The following is a 20,652-nucleotide window of genomic DNA, read 5'->3' as shown; positions in this document are numbered from 1 at the left end:
AAGAACACCAAATTAACTGAACATGAAAGGCAAGCTCTCTAATATGCATTTTACCAACAGCAAATAAAACATCCGAATCACATGTGACCTGTTCTTTTCTTAACACAGAACAAATCAAGTTGTTGCTGATTAACCCTTTTCTCAACCAAGAACAAGTTCACATTTCATCGTCATTGATAACTTGGCAGACTTCAGTATGTAACTTTTTGGTATCATCTGGTACATTCTCCTCCCCACGAAGCTATGGACAAACTTGCTTGGTTTCCCTCTGGCTATAAATGCTTTTATTGTTTTCTGTAGCAGAGACCACAAAGTGTTATTCACCACTTCTCAGGCCTGTCCTTTATTCTTCTAACATCCTCGTCAGACTACTTTGAGCCTCTCCTTACACTTGCTGGAAGTTTTTCTATTTCTCTTCCCTTCACCTTCTTCCTGTAGATCTCAACCCATTTCATTTAGATCTCCTTTTTTCTGAGGTTCACTCTTTCTAGCCTAGTGTTCACTTTCCCCATTATGCTCAGAAGTGACTGTAAAATTATACAGTTCTTAGCCAGCTGCCTGACCAGATGTTGGAAGATAAATAGTGATTTTCATCTGTAACAAGCTAAGGACCTGTGCTGAGGCCAGGATTTGTCCTACTGCCTTTCACAACGAAGGGAAGGCAAGAGGAATGTTTTAATCATGCAGGGAAGTAGGAAGTAAGTAGGAGTTCACCATCTACTCTCAGGGCCTAAAGCACATTGGAGAGCTTCGGCTGCTTTTTCCTGACACCCTCACCCTACAGCAGCCTCAAGCAGCAGACATATAAATCGAGGGCACTGGGGAACAAGACCCAGACTGACATGACACTGTGAATGGGAGCACCTAAAAACCTTTATAGAGTTTTCAAAGGTGAGTTGGGCAGACTAACACCATGGCAGAGGCAGCCTATGTGTGCACCAAGGGCTCCTTCTAGAGCCAGCATTTAAAAAAAAAAACAAATAGCTAAATCATAATTCCATGCAAGAATATGCAGCAAGAAACAGGCCTCCAGCATCCCCAAACACCCTTTCTGTATGCCTCCTAAGCTTTCTTCTGAGGTACCTGCAGAGAATCCTGATGAAATAAAGGCAACTGCAAGTATTCAAGTGTCCCAGGTCTTTCTGTATAAAACTGATAATAGCTCTTAAATTCTAAACAAGCAAAAACAGTTTACATGAAGAAACATTTACTTGGCTACAGTTACTGAGGAAGTTCATAGCCAGCTCAGGTCTCATGAGTCATAGCTGACTGCATTGCCACAAGATCCTCCCAGCTATACAGCTCTCAAACCTGAGGTATTCACAAAACAAGCTTCAGAGCAGTATCTGCTTGAAAAATACTAGTTCAAGTGCTTAAGGCAAATCACACAGGGAAGCTTAAGTGGTTTTATATACTTCATAACCTTCAAGAGTACTCCATGGGAAAACAAAAATAAATACTTGAACGAATAAACTTTCGCTTGCTGTCTTAGTACTGTAAATGGTATTTCTTCTTTTCCGTACAGAGTAAAGCCAGGGCGGTTCACACCAGATCCAACTCAAGTCTGCATATCACAGCTATTAAAAAGAATGCTTGTGCTGCTATTCCCATTGCAGAACTAAAACTTTTCTATGGTGAACTTACTGTAAAATTTTGACATTTTTTCATATTAAGAAAATACCAGGCAGGGCACTAGGACACATGATAAACTATAGAAGCCTAAAGAAAATAAGAACTACCATTCTTTAGTTCTCTGACACAAATGTCACTAGCATAAGTGTGATAGAGGCTGTTACCTAGCCTAGCTCCTCAGTACACAGTAACAAAACAATACCATACACTGCTATGAAGATAACTGCAGTTTACAAATACACCAGTGTTATACATTGTAATAACATACATTAACTGAGTGGAGACAAGCATTGTACTTAACATAATTCAGCACTACAAAGCTACTTATCCCTGAAGCTTTGACATAGCAGTCTGTTGTTGTTTGTGATGCCAATAAGTAATTTTTTTCATAAAAGATTAAGAAAAATTTAGTAGAGCTGCACATTGATTTTGCCCAAGGCTAAATGTGAAAACCTGTTCAGCTGCCGAATACAATTCTTGAATTTCTAAATTCCAGCCATCTTTAAGCCAGATTCCATAAAACCTCTAATGCTAATTCTTATTCATTCTATTAGAACACCACATCGTTTACTTTTCTGTAGACTGAGTTATCACAGCCATGAAATCTTGTAAGAGAACTATATTCATAAAAGTAATTTTACAATGAAGGCAAATATTAAAGTATTACATGTATTATTTCCTCTAACAAAACTATTGCAAAACTGTGAGAAATCATTGCTTTAGAAAAGGCATTTTGTAAAGCAATACATTTTGGTTTACTTAATTAGGTTTTACAAAATTCTCTTAAGGGAAAAATCTTGAATAATCTGAATTCCTCCGTGATCAGTTAGCTTTCAACCATTAGCAAAGATTTTAGTAGCAGCTTTAAGCTAAAACATGAAACCTGGTATTCCCCCCCCCCCGGCCTTCTGTTAGTGCAGCTCACAGTTAACAGAGCTTCTTATTCTTTTTTCCAGGTTATACCATGGAAAGTGAGATGCAAGCCAGGCTATCATAAGCAATGTTTGCCAGCTCAGAGCTGAATACACAATCTTTTCCTATGTGAACGGTGTCACTTTCCTACAATGCAAGGTACAATTTATCCATGGGTTTGTGGATTAGTTTTTCCACCATGCCCATGGAATTCCAGAAAAAGCATCCCTTCTGCATCATTCTGCAACTTCCTGAAATCCTCCAGTTATAATCTACAAACTACCACTTCCTCCACAAAAAAAAAAAAAGATGTTCAGAGCAGTTATCACACAACAAAATCTACGTATCTGCCTGTGTGTTCTCATAGGTCATTGAGTAGGTTCTGGAACTGGATATATTCACTCAAATGCCAAACCCCCCTCTTATCCTCTCTAGTTTCCAACAGCAAATCCAGAAGATCATTCCAGGATAATATGTATAGGACACGAAAGGATAAAGGGGCACAAGCAAATATCAGAATACACTAAATTGCATATATAACAAGGTATTACTTTTGAAACAGAAGTTCAAGAGGACTGTGTTCACACATAAGCAAGGGAACCACCTCCAACAGGAGAAAGCAAATTGGACAAATGTGTATTTGATAATTTAGGAAGCAATGGACAAAAACACTATCATGTTACACAGAGGAGTAACATCTTATATGATGAGCTATAGAAATATTATGCTAAGGACTTTTTAAAAGTAGCTTACCTGATGCAGTAGAAAAAGGGGAAGCCAGTGAAAACAATGTAATATAACAGGTAACAAGACCAAATTAAAAAAACCCTCTTAACTACCTTTTTCAGTAAGCAGCATGTATCAAAATAAAAAAAATAATTACAGTTATTGAGAAGTGAGGCTATCACTAAAGTGTGTATTTTGACTGCAGAAGCAAATAAAAAAGAACCTGTCTGATGCCAGAAAGGAAAAGTTATAGGAACACTTTCTATATGTACTTATGTTGAGGTACTAACAAAAGCCCAAAGATAAAAAGTTTACTTCAAGATTTGTGCTGTATGACTGAAGGAATTAATTTTAAAAGTACACAGGAAAACTGCACTTTAGCTCCCATGTAAAAGCAGTTTGAAATTGGCAAAGGCTGTGATTATTCAGCTACAAAAAAACCCAAGTGAAAAACCTCAGCCAAGTTTCAAAAAGTGCACATCTTAAAATAATTTTTCTAAAGCATTTAATCCATGACAGATCCAAATTGCAGAGGAATTATGTCCTCTCCCTACAAAAATTAAAATGTAAACATGCTAACTTATGAAAAAACACTGAACAGAAAAGGTAGTGAAATGAAATACCACAGAGATTATTTGAACGTTTTATTCTATATGGTGAATCATACTTAAAATCATCAATGGAAAAATCCTCTCAATCAGCTGAATCAAAATGTGTGTTTTACCAATGAATACTATGCTTGGTAAGAATTTTACCAGACAAGATAGTCTAAAAACTTGGTCTTTTGTGCCCTGTTAAATACTAAGGAGAAGTATTTAGTCAAGTTAGTGTACTTCTTTGTGGAGTCACTGCTCATTTTTCAGAATACAGCCTGAACACTGCTACTCCAAATAGTCTGTTCCTCCTTGTATCCTTCCTTGACATTATTTCCTCTGAATGAGCATCACCACTGTATTTTCCTTTAGAGATTTCTTCCTTTCCCAAAGTTTGAATACACACAGCAAAATCCTCCCTCTGCTTAGGAACAATCCTTGTCCCTTCTTATTCTTTCAAAGATGTACATTAATCACAAGCTATGTCTATAATGACTTTCTAGATTACTGTGGTGGCTTGACCCTGGCTGGCTACCAGACCTTCACCCAGCTGCTCTTTCACTCCCCCTCCTCAGCTGTACAGGGGAAGAAAATAAGACGAAAAGCTCATGGGTGAAGATAAAGACAGGGAGATCACTTACCTACTGCCATTGTGGGCAAAACACACTCAACTTGGTGAAAATTAATTTAATTTATTGCCAGTTGAGAGTTTAATGATGAGAAGCAGACAAAACTAAAAACACAGGCACAGGGGGATGGGGAATGAGGGCTGCAGTCAGTTCATAACACTAACTGTGCTGCTCCTTCCTCACACTCTTCCCCTGCTCCAGCATGGATCATCCCCATGGCTGCAGTCCTTCACAATGAATCTGCTCCAGCATGGGGTCTCCACAAGCTGCAGACTCCTTCAGGGTATATCCAGCTGCTGTGGTAGGGTCCTCCACAGGCTGCTACGTGGACATCTGGTCCAGCGTGGTCCCCTCCACAGGCTGCAGGGAAATGCCTGCTGCACAGTGCTCTCCTCCACAGGCTGCTGGGGAACCTCTGCTCATCACCTGGAGCACCTCCTCCCCCCTCCTCCTGCTCTCACCTAGGTGCTCACAGGGCTGTTTCTCACACCTCTTCCTCACTCCTTTCCTTCTCACACACTGCTGAGCAGCATTTTTGCCCTTTAACTACAGTTACTTTGAGGTGCCACCACAGTGGCTATGGGGCTCAGATGTGCCCTGTGGTGGGTGCACTGGAGCCAGCTGGAACCAGCCATGTCCTGTGCAGGGCAACCTGGCCTTTCCTCACAGAGGCCACCTGGCAGCCCCCACCCTTGACATGTACACCCAGTGCAATTATAAAAGTCCATCAAGATCCATTTGTCTCTACCAGTTATTTCTGAAGTCACTTGGCTTTAGAAGTATAAACATTAAAATTACTAAATAAAGTCATTACTTTACTTTGACAAGGTGTTTTTTTTAAATATCATTAACTAGCCTAGATCTAACTCTCAGGGTGGAACAACTTAGAGAAAGTGTTATACTTCATTGTTTATAACACATTTTATTAAAAATGTACTGAAAACTGAAGAGATGTTGCAAGTTCTAATCCACTTTGTTTGTAACACTCCCCTCCTCCTGCCCCCAAAACAAAATCCGAGTGGGTCCACAAACCTGGGGAATTAGGATCTGCCAAAATTCACAGCACAAAATTCTGGTTTCTCTTTCTGAATTCCAAAATCCAGGCAATCAAAACCTAAGAGAAACATTGGTCTAGGTAGGATGTCTTGCCTTTCCTTGCGGTTATTCTTAAGCAACAAGAACCCACTTTTCAGTTACATCAGCTGGCTGTGTTGTTTTATGGTTTGGGGGTTTTTTTGGTTTTGTTTTGTTTTACAGGATATAGGAAAACCTTATTGCAAACAAGCAAATAAGCAAGACAGCTTTATGCCTACTGAAACAGTTATGATCCTTTTAGGTGGCAAAACATGGGACACCTAATTGTGTACAACATTAAAAAGAAAACTTTCCCATAATGGCACATTTACACATGTAGAAAAATCTTAGCAAGAAAACAGGCTTAAAAAAATAAAAGCCTATTAAATGTTTTTACATTCATTGCTACTACCCAAATATTTCACTTCAGGTCTTAGATTAGGATGTTTGCTTTTCAAAATGCCTTTCACCACTGCTTTTTCTTTTAAATAATAATCTTATCTTTCCAAAACCTAGCTAAAGTAGAGGCTGACTGCACCCATGAAAGCAAAAGTATGCTACGTAGAATTTAACATTACCTTGTTAGCATACTATGCAAACTTTAAAATTAGCTTGGTTTAATCCATTGCAAAGAAGCTCTCTCATCAGCAAATCGCCTTTTTAAGTCTGGAACAAGCATATATTAGATGTGTTACTTTAGCAGTGAAACCACATTTAAAATTTGAAACCTACAGTTCTCAAGAGTAAACGTGGTCAGCCCGGTTTTTGCACGCCCAGCAGTGAGGTTCAGCCGCAGAAGTGATCATATAAATAATTTTCAGATTTTTTGTTGGGAATCAACTATGCTATAGCCTTAGAGTATGTAATTTGTTAATTAGTATTTTATCCAATTATTTCCTTGTTAATAATGTGGAATTACTATGTAGCATCAAGTCCTGCTGTATTGGTTTATATAACACACCTCTGACACATGATATTCCCAACTGCCTACTGAAAAAAACAATGACTTGCAATAGCAAGATCTAGTGTAACAAACACACACTTGATATATCAGCTAAACTTTGGTCAAAGACATGCAATGGCACTGTGTTATTAGAAGAAATGAGGGCAAGACTGAAATAGTTGTAAAACAGCATGGGTACACAGCCATTGCCTAAAGTGATCTACTAGTGACTGTGGATACCCTATGTAAGAGGTCCATGAATTAGTGATGGGGTATTAACAGATTTAGATACACACCATGAGAAATCAGGATATAACTAGTGGGCCTGTCCTGTTTGAACACAGTCTGAAGAATCTTAAACTGTACTGAAGTCATTACAACTTGCCTTTAGAGCTAACAATCAGTTAATGACTCTGGGATATGAGATACTGGCAATGGAAGCGTACATGTTGCTTCAGTGGGAACCAAACCAGAGAACTGAGTCCCCTGCAGAAAAATGTATGTGATGCTTCCCAAGGAATCCATTAGGAGCAAAATATTTGCGTTATCGACCAACATCATGCATCAGCCATGAGGGAAAAAAAATAATCAGAATTATACCACCTGGAAAAACATCAGCTTAGAATTTATTAAACTCACTAGGAATCCCACCATACACAGCAAGAAGCTGGAGTTATTAATCAGGCAGGAAGCAAGAAAACTTCATATTAACTTTAGAGAATGCAGAAACCCCATGTGTCACTTTTTTTAAAGTTTACTTTTATAGGACAGTCAAATATAGGAGCAGAAATCACATATACACTGCTGCACCCCTAAAATCACTGTTTGTTTATTGATTACCTTCATTGTATTTCATACTATGTACTGCAGTGTGCCAGGGAAGACCCAAAACCTGTACATACACCAGCAACAACAGTACAATATGGATTTCACAAGAAAACCATGAGGCAACACCTAGAGAAGATACTCTACACTAAGAGAAAAGCCCTGCTTTGCAGCATGACATTTTGCTGGCAGAAAAAGTAGAGCACCCTGGACTAAGACTCATGGTGATGGGAATGGAAAGTTCCTATCCTATGAAAGCAGTGGAGCTGCAGAGAGGCCTGCTGTACCTGTGAAAGCAGCACCCAGACTTAAGATTAGCTTGGTTTGAATCCAAACATAAGCAACTTCATACAGTACAACTGTATAAGCATTCATATAAATGTAGTGTTAACATTACTTGCAGCAGGCCTTATGCTAAGTATGCAAGGCCCCAGTCCTGATCCGTAAGGCTCATTATCAACTTTTTATGAGAACTGGCTCTGTGACAGCTATACCTTGGTACCAGGTGTCTCTTATTATGACCTCCAATTTAAGCACAACATAACAAAGGCCTTGAAAATACAGACACAGACTAAAAGCAGAGGCCCCAGAACCATAAGCAACTTGTTCATGGTCAATTACTGGTCAGTGAAAAAGTGCAACCTCCAGAGCTGGGAAGGCTGTTTTTGCTCTAAGTAGCAGCAGCTACACAAGGGAAAAAACCCAGATGTCTGAGCAACAGGGCAAGGCACTTGCTGCAGCCTGGGAAATTAACACCTCCCCAACATCACACCACACTGAGGCCAGGAGCCTCAATCATTTTATAAAAGATTGTTTTAAAAGATCCTAAATTGAGGGGGAACAAGCTGGCAGAAGACGATGCCTACTTCAATTCTGCATCTGTCCTGTCATCCACCCCTTACTGAAGAGCTCTTCAGTCAGGTTACCTTGACCTCAGCAACTAGGACCATCAAGAACAAAGATAGCAGGCTAACTATATGGTACTGGCTACACAGTACTGCATACTTAGAGCTAATTAAGGATATAAGTCAGATATAAGACTGACTGCTTTGAATTCATAACGGTTATGGTTATAATGATAATGGTTAGTGTGTAACAACTAACATGCAGTGGTAATTAACAATGTGTAAGAACTAATTATAAGCACAAGGCATGTTGCTAATGAATGTCAGCCTAAAAGCTTTCATTCTGAAGTTTAAAATTGACCTGATTTGCCAGCCTAAGCTCTCCCATCACAGCTATCTCTAATTCCTTTATATATATACACACAATTATATTTGTGGACATATGCATCTATATATGCACACATATTTAGTTGTGGAAGAGCTTAAAAAGAGACCGTAAAGAAAAAGAGCAACTTTTCTCCTTAAAAGAGAGCAACTTAAAAAGCTTTAGGAATATATTAGACACTAGTCACAGTATAATCTGGGTTAAGTGCATGGAGACATGGGGTAGCAAATTCTGTTCCAACTCGTCCTCTTAACTGAGGAACAGTGGACTTCAGCTGAGTGGAAAGACACACCAAACAGACTAAGAAGTGGCTGAAGTCAGCCAGAATATTTGATCTGAATTCACGAGGAACATGGCAAAAGCAGCAAGTGTATGCCCAAAGGAGGAGGCAAAAGATGAACTGGAAGAAGCAGAAAACACTCGGGTAGTCATCTGTGAAGAACTATTCTGAGTGTATGAACAGAAGCAAAAGGGTGGAAAGTTAGCAACTTTAGGAGGCAGCAAAACAGGAGATGGCCTGGTGCAGCTGCATATTAGTAGATAAAGAGTATTCTGACCTTTTTACTTGGTATTCTAGGAATACATATCAGAAAGTGAGGTCTGGTATTGTACAAATCCTCAATAGAGATGTTAAAAATGTCATTAATGGCTATCACAAGACAGATCAGATTATCAATAGCAGGTTGACTAGCAGGACTATTGAGTAACACTACAACCCCAGAGAGGGGTGACATATGAACCAACTGTATCCATGAACAATAAATCAACTATAAATCAATCTTATGAAGGTGCATAGAAATTCAGACTGAGCAAGAATAAGAATTGCAAACACCACAGAAAAATTTGCTGAGATATAAAGTCACCGACTGCAAACACTGGAATTATTTAAGGCTTGGTATAGCGTCCATGAGAAATGCTCCACGGCATAAAAATGCTCTGATACAAACCATGGGCAGGAATTGTGATACTGACGTACATGTCAAATCATGAACACTGTTAAAACTTAATTCTCTTAATAAACAAAGTCAAGTGGGGGAATAATATTCTAATTGATAATAAAAAGTTGCCAGAAATGCTGTTGGATTACAACCCTAATTTCAAGTGTGTGGTAACACATGATTATATTGCAGTATTAAAGCTGAATTCTTCAGCAATATTAAGTAATCCTAAAATATTTAGTTAATATACAGAACTGATTTTTTTTTTCACATCTTAATCATTATGGAATTCTTCATCATAATATGAAGAACAGTCTCACCTAAGCTGATCTGGATGCATATTTTTCCACTTCTGACTTAATTTCCTCAATACACACTGAGGAATAAATCCTCCATTTCTCCACCCTGCCAAATAATTGGGTTTTGCTTGCTCAGGTTATTAGTACTCCTATAGCACTTTGATAAATACAGGGCAATGTTCTGACATTTTCACTTTGAACATCAACCGATGCATTGCTGGTTCAGGTAACTCAAAGACAGACACAAATTTATGCAGAGGATGTGAATGATAAAAGTAATTGTCCAGGAGAATCCCATGTTCCAAGCAACTTCAGCCTGCTGCACCAGCCCAGTGTCATTATCTTTCAGGCATCAACTCCCTTTCTCTGCCCCACTCTCCTGTTGCTCTTTGGCATTTTCCTCTCCAGAATACAATCACCTCAGGCCTTTCACATATGAGTACGCATTCCTGACCACACTTGCCTCTGTCTAGAATATCCATTCAGATTTCTCTCCTGTTTAGCCAAGATTTTCGACCAGTCTGGATTTAGCTACTTGACTATTTAAGGCACACACCAAAGCCTAGAAGTACTAATTGCAATGCGTCCTAAATAAACCCCTGTCTAGTTTGGGCTTGTATTCTATGCCTTAGTTTACTCAGGTCATCTTTTTAGTAGCAATTAAGGCTGAGGAAGCACTTTATCAAATTACAGAAAATGAATTATTTAATTAAATACTCATCACTTCATATTAAAATGGATTGTTTTCCAACCTCAGACAGTTGGAAACAGTATTTTCCCACGCAATTAGCAATTATTACAAATTTACTGCTATGGTATTTCTGCCCAGGGCACAGATTTATAGCGTAGCTTTTTTAATAAAAGCTTTCACCAACTAAAAGCTATCAGTTCTCATTCAACTTAACTAGCAAAAGGCTGAATCAAATCTATCAGTAGATAAAAGCTGCAATTAACATCATTCTTCTTTTATCATAAGCAGGTCTGTTAGCAATACCAGTTTGGAGCAGTAGCTAGAAAAAAGAAAGCCAAAGTTTACCCACATTAGTCCTCCAAGTGAGTCCACTTCTATACACTACCACTCTAACTGCTTCCAAAATACTGTTACATTTCACATTGTATAAAATTTAAAAGAAACACACCAACGTACTGTTAATGTCAAGGTAAATTTTTGAAAGTCTGTTTTGCAAGACATGATTCTTCATGCTACAAGTGTTTTAAACAATACTAAGAATATTTGTCTAGCACTGACATTTTCAATTAAAAATACACATCTTTATTCTAAAACTTAAATATTTGTAGACTTTAAAGTTTCTGTGAAAAGGAAGCTTCTGTATCTGTTTAAATTGACAAATGCATGAAGCATCCTCTGTTAACTTGTCAATCTCTTTTTAAAAATGGCAATCTGTACTTCCTCTCACAAATGCCCAATTATTAATGGTGGCCAGCGCCATGCTATAAATAAACTGTAAGTACTGCTAGAGTGACAAGGGTGGCTGTTCAACTAACCAGATCTTTAAAAAGCAGACTATTTTTTATATTATGAGTGGCTGATTACTGGAAAGAACAATCTTACTCTTTTGCAGACTATATGCAAGGAAATGAGAAGCTTAAAATTGGAAATGGCCAGTTTAGCTCTTTCATATACAGTGTTCTTATTCTTTTTGTAAACTGGAACTAACACATTTATACCAGCCCTAATTTATATAATGAAAATTTATTAAGTTCTTCACAATGGCAATGTATTGTTATTTAGGAAAAAAAAAAAAGCCAAGACAATTCACTGAGCTGTCTCTCTTAGGCAGACTTCAGTTTTCTATCTTCTTGCCTGTCCTGAGCTCCAGATAGTCACAACAGCTACTCAAGAAATCCACCCTTTCAGAAGTCCACTCTGAGTAGCAATGGCTTGCAACTTGTGTATTAATATAAAACATCATTACCATCTTCATTAAGCAACAGTGCTTTCTAATTACTGTTTCTAGAAAAAAAACGCTAAGAAACCAGTTTACCGAAAATATCTCCATTATGCAAACTGAATTTATTCCTCAATCCTGGTCCAGGCATTTCCACAGAACTGCCTAAATGTCTCTTTACAAGACAATAAAAAGAAAGTTTTCTAAAAAAAGGCTAATAACAAAGAGCATGTTTCCATTAAGATTTTGACATGAGTATGCATCATCACAGTATAACCAAAACGAAGCAAAACCATTGCATTACAGTTATTGCAACTTGTTTAAGGTACCAAACTAGAAATCAGTAAGTTTTTCTATATCACTAATATATACAGAAAGGAAGATGAAGACCAACACTGGATTAAAACAACATGGCAAGTATAAATCCTATCTGAAGAAAAGCTGAAGGTTAAGTTGGAACATAAGCTTTGGAAACCCTTCTTGTATAGGTAGTCACCTCTAGTGACAAAAACCACAAAGTTCACACATGGCTGAGTTTAAGCATTCTTAAAATTTATCAAGCACAACATTTCTCAAAGCATTTTTCAAGATCCTCCATATAGATCCATGCAGAAGAGATATCCTGACCAGCCAAATCCTTTCTGGAAAAACCCCAGAACTCATGAGACAAACACTTTGTTGTTAAGAATTTGTAAACAGGTTTGAAAACATGTCTCAATACTACAACTTATCACTAGGCTGATCTTTATTGCTGGGAGTAAGACTACTCAGTGACAGCAGCTTTCCAAATTTATGCTTATGCATCAACAAAACATGGACATTCTCTAACACTAGTAGCATTAATTACACACAGAAAATCATCACATTTCCCATTGAATCCAAACATGCATACCTAATTTGAGTGCCTAAAAGAAAGATTCATGAAATCCAATCACCCTTTCCTACAACAAACATTACAGCCATCAACATCTCATACCACTCAAGTCCTGCTTTGTACTGAAGGAAAACTTACTGAAATATACTAGGTTAGGAAATAGGTAGTTACGGTGCCTGACTCTGGATCAGCAAAATCAAGGAAAACAAAACTTACAGTATAGTGAAATACTGTTGAAAAATATTCAAGATTAAGATCCCTACTACATCAAATTAGTGCTGACCATTAAGCCAGTAAGAAACCTGACTTCCCCTCTCTACCAAAGTAATCAAGACATACAGTAAAGAGTAATTCCACTGACAGTAAGAGTAGTTTTCACACATTATCATCTCAACATTTATTTTATCAGCTATTGGTGTTCTCTCATGCATGTAAATACATGCTAGTAAGCTTATAGTTAGCAAGATATTACAAGGACATGAAAGTAAAGATTAACTATGTACCTCAGGAAGAATATTTTAAACATTTATCTTTGAACATAATTAATTTTCTATTGAAAACACAGGTTTAAAAAAATATATGCAATTTGCTACCAAACAACTACCAAACCAGAAACATTCACGCTGTAACTTTGGCTCAGAAGAATAACTTCTGAAAAATAGAGACAGAAGAATCACATGACAGTTTCAAAAGTAAATTCTATATCCTAGAGACATGAAATGATCCAACAGTACACTCCTGAACGTCTATTACTTACACAACAATCACTAACTGCAGCTAGAAATAATTAACAAGAATTTACTAGGTTTCAGAAATGCCATCTCAAACCACAATCTAGCAATTAAACCATCAAATACTACTCACAAAGCACAAGCCTGAATGAAAATGGAAGAACAAAAACATCAGATTAAATTTTAGAACTGTGCCCACTTTTTATTCTTTCTCCAACTCCGTAGTTTCTTTCTCAATGTACTCAAGAAGCTTAAGAACTGGAAAAAAAAAAAAAGCAACGATTCACCTCCAAGTTACCAGATGTTACAAGTGCCAGATATAAGAGGAAAAAAAGCTATCCAGGAGAAGTTCCAGCATTACACACATCCTAGTCAGAAGATAAGCTCGCCAACTTCACTTCACAAAGTGCAATGTACCAAAACATGCCAGCAGCAATAGCAGCATCACTATAATCTCTCACTCCCCCATCACACTCCCCTGCTGAGATGTGCTCTACAGCAGGCTTCCAGACATCCCTTGGCCTACCTCCTTGCCACCACCTTCCTGTCTCTGGCTGGTTGGCATGTTAAGCCTCTTGCTAGTGAACTTGAGACCTTTTTCGAAGTCCTGATCAGAGGCTGGTACTATTACAGACTCCCAAAAGGACACAAGTCAGAATTCCTAGAGGCTGTTGTTGTGCACCATATATTGCTGAGTAAGTCAAATCTTGAGCAAGTTTTAAAAGTTTTAGCAGTTCAAAAAAGAGTTTTAAAACAAGTGAGGCGATCTGTTTTAATTTTTAGATGACTGCAATACCTGCCAGACATCCAAATGTAAAAATCTGGGTTTTCTTCACGGTTTTTTTCCGAAATGTATCCAGTTGATGTAATCAATCCAGTCTTTTTTTTTTTCAGATCAAGACTTGTTTAATAAAATTCGATTCGTAAGCTGAGTATGAGTAAAAAAAGAAAACTTCCCATTTATCAACCTTAATTCAGTTTGAAAAAAACACATTTGGTAGAATAAGAACGCAAGTAGTAAGATTTAACACTACTACTCGAGGAACTTGTGTGCTACACCGAAGTCCAGCTACTTTTTCCCTAAATCACATAACTGGACTGACTATTTAACAGCAATGCAGAAAAGCTACAACATGCTTTTTGGTGAGCGTTAGTCATAATTAATACATATCAATTTTGAAAGCCACAAGACGCAGACTTTTTTTCTTTATCTTCTAAGGCCAATTGATCTTTATGAGATTTCATTTATATGTAGGCTCTTTTTTCTTACCAGTGTAGTACAGGATAAAACCAGCAACACATTAACTTATTCAGAGGAAGAAGCATGCAGAAGAACATTTTCTTTTGGAAATGTTCTACAGTCATGTTCGGAAAGTACAGTCAAAGAACTGCTACCCTCTCTCTCTAGTGCAATGTGTAAAAACTGTGACAGATGGTACCTCTTTTGGGAAGTTGGTCTGGGGTCTTAGGCTGACCTCTGGAAAAACCTTTGCAGCCTCCAGAGGCAAACTGTATCCCTACGCACGGAAACCTCTAACATAAGAAATTAAAAGCTGCTTACCACAGCCGCAAACAAGACAGCTTGTTTTCTTATTTGGAACTCCTTGCCTTGCTCCACAGCGTTCCGCTGATACCACTAACTTTCATAATAGATGACCTAATAGAATTTGCCATACCCATGTTTGCTTTCACCAGACATTAGCCCACAAATATGTAACACCTCAGAACATGAAAAGATGGCAATAATGAAATAGCACTTACTGTAATCACAGCCTTGCTCAGACAGATAGAGCCTCTACAGCCATACTCTGTTTCATCTTCAGACTTGTAATAACTTAGCGTGTTGCTTTTCAGAACTACCCATCGATCCTGCCACCCATGAATGTAGTTGGTCCACTGTAAAAAAAAATTCCAAAGATCAGCTAATAGAAAAATAACAATAAAGACAGTGTGGCTGACTTCTCAGGCTTTTAAACACTAGGAGAAAAAAGCAACTTATTTTTAAAAGTTATTCCCAAATGACAACTTTATTCTGCTCAGAGGTCCTAAAATAATTTTACAAACTCCTAAAGGTACTAAAAATCAGTTGTTTCAAATGAACAGTAAGATAACACATGTCTTGACTGCAACTGCATTGCCAAGGCCAGTTAAAGAAAGGTGATAAACATACTTAAGACACAAATTGAAGAAAGGGGGAGAGGGAGAAAATCAAACATTAATCACCAAGGTGAGTTTAGCCACCTGATTTAAAATCTGGAGTTAGACCAAAAGCCAAATTTAAGTGGAACATGAAATAATTTATTTTATATAAAAGTTAATTTCTACAAAAAGTATTTTACGAAAGTATCTAGTTCTCTTCCTATAAATACAAACATGCCACTACGCCACAATGCAGCATATAACTATTGTAGCACCTAATCAGTTCTTTATCAATTTAATATTGCCCATAGATATTGTTTTAGGTTTTAATTCCTAACCACTTTCTCATTAAGATACTTGCTTAGCAGCAGACATCCAATCATCCTTATGCTATTCAGATTTTTCTAGGGACTCCACATTCACAGACAGAATGAAACCGATATTCCAGGAACAAGTCCTGGATTCATCCTACAGAAATCTAGTAAGAAGTGACTAAAAGTTCTGGTTATTAATCTTTTATATATTTGCATACTTTTTATACATTTGTAACATGTTCCCAACTGCACTTTGTAGAAACATATGACACTGCTAGAGCATCAGGACTGTTTTGTAACTCTGACTATACACTGGTGCTTGGCCTTCAATCACAATGCAAAAATTATAAATTAGATAAAAATGGAAACAAAACCATCGAAAATAATTTTATCATGCAAGCATTTCTTTGATCATGACAACCGTTCTTTGACAAAAAACTCTGAGATAAGCTCTTTTTAGCATTTAAGTCTAACCATTATTCCTCATTTTGTAATATAGAAATGGAGGGGAAGAAAGTTGACTAACAGTCTCATTTCCACATTATAATACACATATTAGTTAATACATGTCCCATAACTACATGTTAACTCTAGTAATAACAAGAGGAGGTCTAAGGAAAACAAATTCTATAGCTCAGAAATTCCTAAGAAGTTTCAAGCATAGGTAAGACCTTAATTTGCTCTCCAGAGATGAAGCCCTTTTTGGTCTCTTAATACATCAAATTGCTAAGTTCAGCATTTCTTAAAGAAAGCTGCAGCTGTGCTCAGTACATGAACTGGTAGCACAAGCGGTCACAGAGCTATATTACTTCTTGCCTTCCTCTCTTCCCGTCTCTCATGTTCCCGACTCCTTCCAGACACAAAAGGCAGAGTCCAAAGTCATCTTGGGCAAAAGAGCAAGGGACAGGGAGGAAAGCACCTTTCCTTCTTTGACAGAGCTAAGAGAGACAAATATAGCAGTCAATCTCGCATTTGCTGTTGCAATCAATGCTTGCTGTTGCAATCAAAATGTGCCATGAATTAAGAGACTCCCTAAAGCACACTGGGTAGGCACAAGATTTTGGCAAAGAGAAGACCACTGGTTTTTCAAGCATCTAGATTCTTGTGCTTCAAGAAAGGCTTTTCCACATTAAAGTTCTTTCTTCGTATCCACCTTAACATTGTTAGCAGAAAGTACAATGGAAAAAAGCCTAGAGTTTTGAAACATTTTAAAGACACCAGCAGGACGTACTGCTAATAAGCTTCTCTCACCAAACTACTGCGTTTCCTTCAAAGTTCCTTTCTTTACCAAAGGGCAGAACAACTGAAACACTACTAAGCACACAGAGAACTGTAGCCTACTTCTACAGCTTTAGAATTTAATTATACACAGTAAGTTATTAAAAATAGATATTTACTTAGTAGAAAGATTCACATGCTACCATTTCATTTTAATTAGTTTGTCTCAAGTACAACCAAGGCATCAACTAACAAAAGGTAAACTTATCCCTCAGGCACATTCACTGCAACAGGTTTCACCATACTTGATTATTCGGATTACATCCCGTGTTCTCACAGGAAAGGCAGCATCAGCTACACTCAGCATAATCATCCAGAAAAATAAAAAGTTTGCACATACCTAAGCTACAGAATTGCAGAAGCCACAGCTTGACCTGCTACACCAGTAGGCAACAGCACCTGGACTTAATAAAGTATTTAATTTGCCAACATAAAAATCAATTGCATCCCACAAATTACATCCCTTCTAAAGATGGAAGTATCTAATCAAAGGAAAACTTTACAATGGAAAAAACCCAATAAAACTACACTAAACCAAAACCTCACATTTTAACCGCTGTAACATTTCACATCTGCCTCAGCCTCTCCCTCCCCCATCCACTATAAGATGACAAGATCTTACAAACAAAAGCCAAGCCCCTTCTTTTCTAACTGTTCCTCTCATCTCTAGGTTTTGAAACATTTTCAGGCTGGAAGAGTTCACCAAGTCCCTCACGAAAAGAAGAATGCTAGCTTCATTATGGCCGTTTTCTTAGCATCCAGGGCTGGTTTATGGTCTCTGTATCCTGTAACCTGTGCCTCCTACTTTGGCTTGTGTCCAGTCTTATCATGTAGGGTAGGAAAAAAATTCAAAATGTAGTGCTTTATTTCTAAAGATATTTCAACATTATTCTGACAGTATGTTCTGTAATAAACTAAAAAAAAAAATAATCTGCGTTCAAACTTAGCAATTCAATATTCAACTTTAAAGTACTCCTAAAAATAAAATTTGCCGGTATCACCTGACACATACTTGCAAGTCATCTTATTTTCAGTGATAAAGGAGCAAAAAATTACGTTTATTTTTAAAAGGGGAAACAAGCTCTAGGGACATTTTCCTTCCGCTCCTCCCCACCTCCCGCGTCTCTTGCTGCATGAGTATTTTATTGCCCTGTTTTGATACTTGGCCTGAAGGCCGTGCCGCTCCCCCGCCGCTGCCCGCTCCTGGGGGGGCGACCACGGGCTGCGCCCGCCTCCGGGAGCTCCCGGGAGGCGAGCGGAGTGCCGCGGCCCCAGCCCGCACCCGGGCCCACCGCCGGCTCCGGCCAGGAGCCTAAGGCGCGGAGGAGACGCCCTCTCCCGGCGCACCGGGCCGCCTCCTCCCGGGCCCGGCTCTCCGGAACCTCACGCCGGGCAGCCAGCGAGCCTCGGGGCGGGGGCAGGGACCCCCGGAGGCGGCAGGGACCGCCGGGCCGGGCGGCAACGACGCCTCCCCCAGCCGCCCGTCCGGGCTGCAGCCGCGCCTGCGGCTGTCCCCCCCCGAGGAAGGGCTTCCTCCCGGGCTGGGGAGGGGCGGGCGGCAACCGCGCAGGGGCGGGGGGCCCCGGCGGCGGGGATGTGCCGCTGCCCGCCGCTGAGAGAGGGGGGCGCGGGCGCTTGGCGCCGGGCGCCGCAGCGGCTGCCTGGCAGGCTCCCCGCCGTCAGGTGGCGGCTGCCCCGGCCGTGCCAGCGCCTCCCGCGGAGCCTCTCGTCGTCGTCCCCCCCCGCCCCAGGCCCCTCCACCGGCGCCGGGCGCCTCGGCCTGATCCTCCGGAGCGGGCAGGAGACAGGCGGACAGGGCTGACAGCCTTCGGCCAGCCGCGAAGCGGGGCAGGGGGGGGCGGCCGGAGGGCGGGGAGGGGACGCGAGAGGCCGCGGGGAGGGGGAGAGGCGGCTTACCTTGCTGAGTACCCCGCAGAGCTCAACAGGCAGCCCCGGCTCAGTCTCGGGGTCCTCCTCGGAGCCGGAGGAATTCCAGCTCTGGTTGTCCGACATGGAGACCCGAGCCGCAGCCACCGCCGAGCAGGGAAGAGCTGAAGCGGCCCCCGCCCACAGCAGCCTCAGCCTCCTCCTGCCGAAGGGACGGGAGCGGCGGGCTCTACCTGAGCGGCACCGCTCCGCGCCCGCGGGTGCCACCAGCGCCGCCCGCCTCTGCCAGCAAACGGCCGGCGCCGCGGCACGCAGGCTCGCGCTTCCCCCTCACCGTAGCTCCGCAGCCCCCGCCCGCGGCAAGAGCCACAACATCGAGCTGGCGAGGGGAGGAGGGGCGAGCGCGCCTCTGCCTGCCGCGCACTCCGCTCAGAGCCCCGCAGCTCCTGCCGCCGCCATCTTACGCGAGGGGGCCGCTGTATGCCACTATTTGCCGGCTCCGCCCCACGGCCCTCCCTCCCCACCCCGCCGGCCCGGCCGCGCGGCACCCGACGGGAGTTGTAGTCTTGCCCCGCACGGCGGCGAGCCCGGCCTCCGTTGCCTCGCGGGAAAGGTAGTTTCTGGTGCTCGCTGGCGCAGCACGGCATGCTGGGAGATGTAGTCGGCCGCCGCGGCCTTCTCCCGGCCGTCGGCAGGTGGCTGCCATCTTGATTTCGTCGTTTCTGTGGCGGCACCGGCGGGTTTCGCCTCCGTGGCCCCGATGAGGTGGGGAACTCCGCTCCCGCCGCGGCCGGGCGAGGGCAGCGGTGCTGCTTGAGGCGATGCTTGTTTTACTTTTTTAGGGGGGTGAGAGAGGGCTCTGTCTCCACCGAGGTGAAGCATCTCTCCGGCCCTGCTCGCCTTCTCGCGTGGGAGATGCGGCCTCCTCTTCCCCGCCTCAAACCGGCGGGACTCGGGGGGTGAGCGCCAAACTTTCCCCGTAACAAAAATGGTGGCCGCGGGGTCCGCAGGAAGGGGCGGGAGGTGTTGCCGGCTGCCGGGTGAAGCATGAGGGGAGGGCGGCCCGTCCCGCCTCAAGTAACGGGTCTCTGCCGCCCGCGCGGGGCTGGCGGGCACCGGCGCCGCTCCCCGGGGTCGCGGGGCGAAGCGGCCGCTGAGGCCCTCGCCCTGCGGGCGGCGGCGATCGCCGTTAGGCGCGGCGTGCCGAGTAGCCGGGCTGTGCGGCCGTGGGTGGGCTCGGCAGCCCGCTCCTTCCTGGCCGACGGGGCGCCTCTGCGCCGCCCGCATTCGTTCTGCTTCCCCGGCTGCGCCCAGAGGCGTGCGATGAGCGGAGCGGAGAGTGGTGGTCAGCAGTCTGCCTCAGCTGCGAGGTAGCTGTGTCCTGTCTTTTCTTTGCCTAATAATTTCGCAGTTTGGGGAACGAAACTATAATTTTTCTCTTCGGACTTACGTCTGGGCTGTGTGTACTTGCCACTATTTATGGGTGGAGAAATATTTGCAGAAAGGAAAAAAATAAAGGCAGTTGAACTTGTCATTTCACAACTTACCAACCGATGTAGTGGGTTGTGGAGGACTTAAGATTTGTGCTGGCTCGTCTCCTTTCTCGTGATCTCTTGGAATAAAAATGTGTGTTGGTTGAGGAAACTTCAGTTTTGCAACACGCACTTCTGGTTATATCACAAGAGCAATGCTGTACAGTTGTATTTTCTCTGACTGCC

General features: G+C 41.6%; 2 protein-coding genes across 11 annotated transcripts in view; one reads left to right on the top strand and one right to left on the bottom strand.

The window, feature by feature from the left end:
* Positions 1-19,407, bottom strand: part of CERT1 (ceramide transporter 1) — a 74,343-nt gene extending 54,936 nt beyond the window's left edge. For both annotated transcript variants that reach the window (XM_075021209.1, XM_075021210.1), the window contains exons 1-2: positions 18,965-19,407; positions 15,078-15,212 (exon numbers count right to left, since the gene is read on the bottom strand). In XM_075021209.1, coding sequence (XP_074877310.1) covers positions 15,078-15,212; positions 18,965-19,060 — 231 coding nt within the window. In that variant the 5' untranslated portion in view covers positions 19,061-19,407. The remainder of the gene's footprint in view (positions 1-15,077; positions 15,213-18,964) is intronic.
* Positions 19,408-19,563: 156 nt separating this feature from the next.
* The window catches only part of POLK (DNA polymerase kappa), a 47,842-nt gene continuing 46,753 nt past the window's right edge, over positions 19,564-20,652 (top strand). For 5 of the 9 annotated variants that reach the window (XM_075020377.1, XM_075020379.1, XM_075020370.1 and 2 more), the window contains exon 1: positions 19,564-19,699. The gene's annotated coding sequence lies outside the window, so the exon portion shown is untranslated. Of the gene's footprint in view, positions 19,894-19,975; positions 20,305-20,652 lie in introns of those variants that run through there. The other 4 variants (XM_075020375.1, XM_075020373.1, XM_075020371.1 and 1 more) reach the window with 3 other exon arrangements.

This window comes from Buteo buteo, chromosome Z (assembly GCF_964188355.1).
Source record: "Buteo buteo chromosome Z, bButBut1.hap1.1, whole genome shotgun sequence".
Classification (NCBI taxonomy): domain Eukaryota; kingdom Metazoa; phylum Chordata; class Aves; order Accipitriformes; family Accipitridae; genus Buteo; species Buteo buteo.
This window is presented reverse-complemented; position numbering and strand designations above follow the sequence as displayed.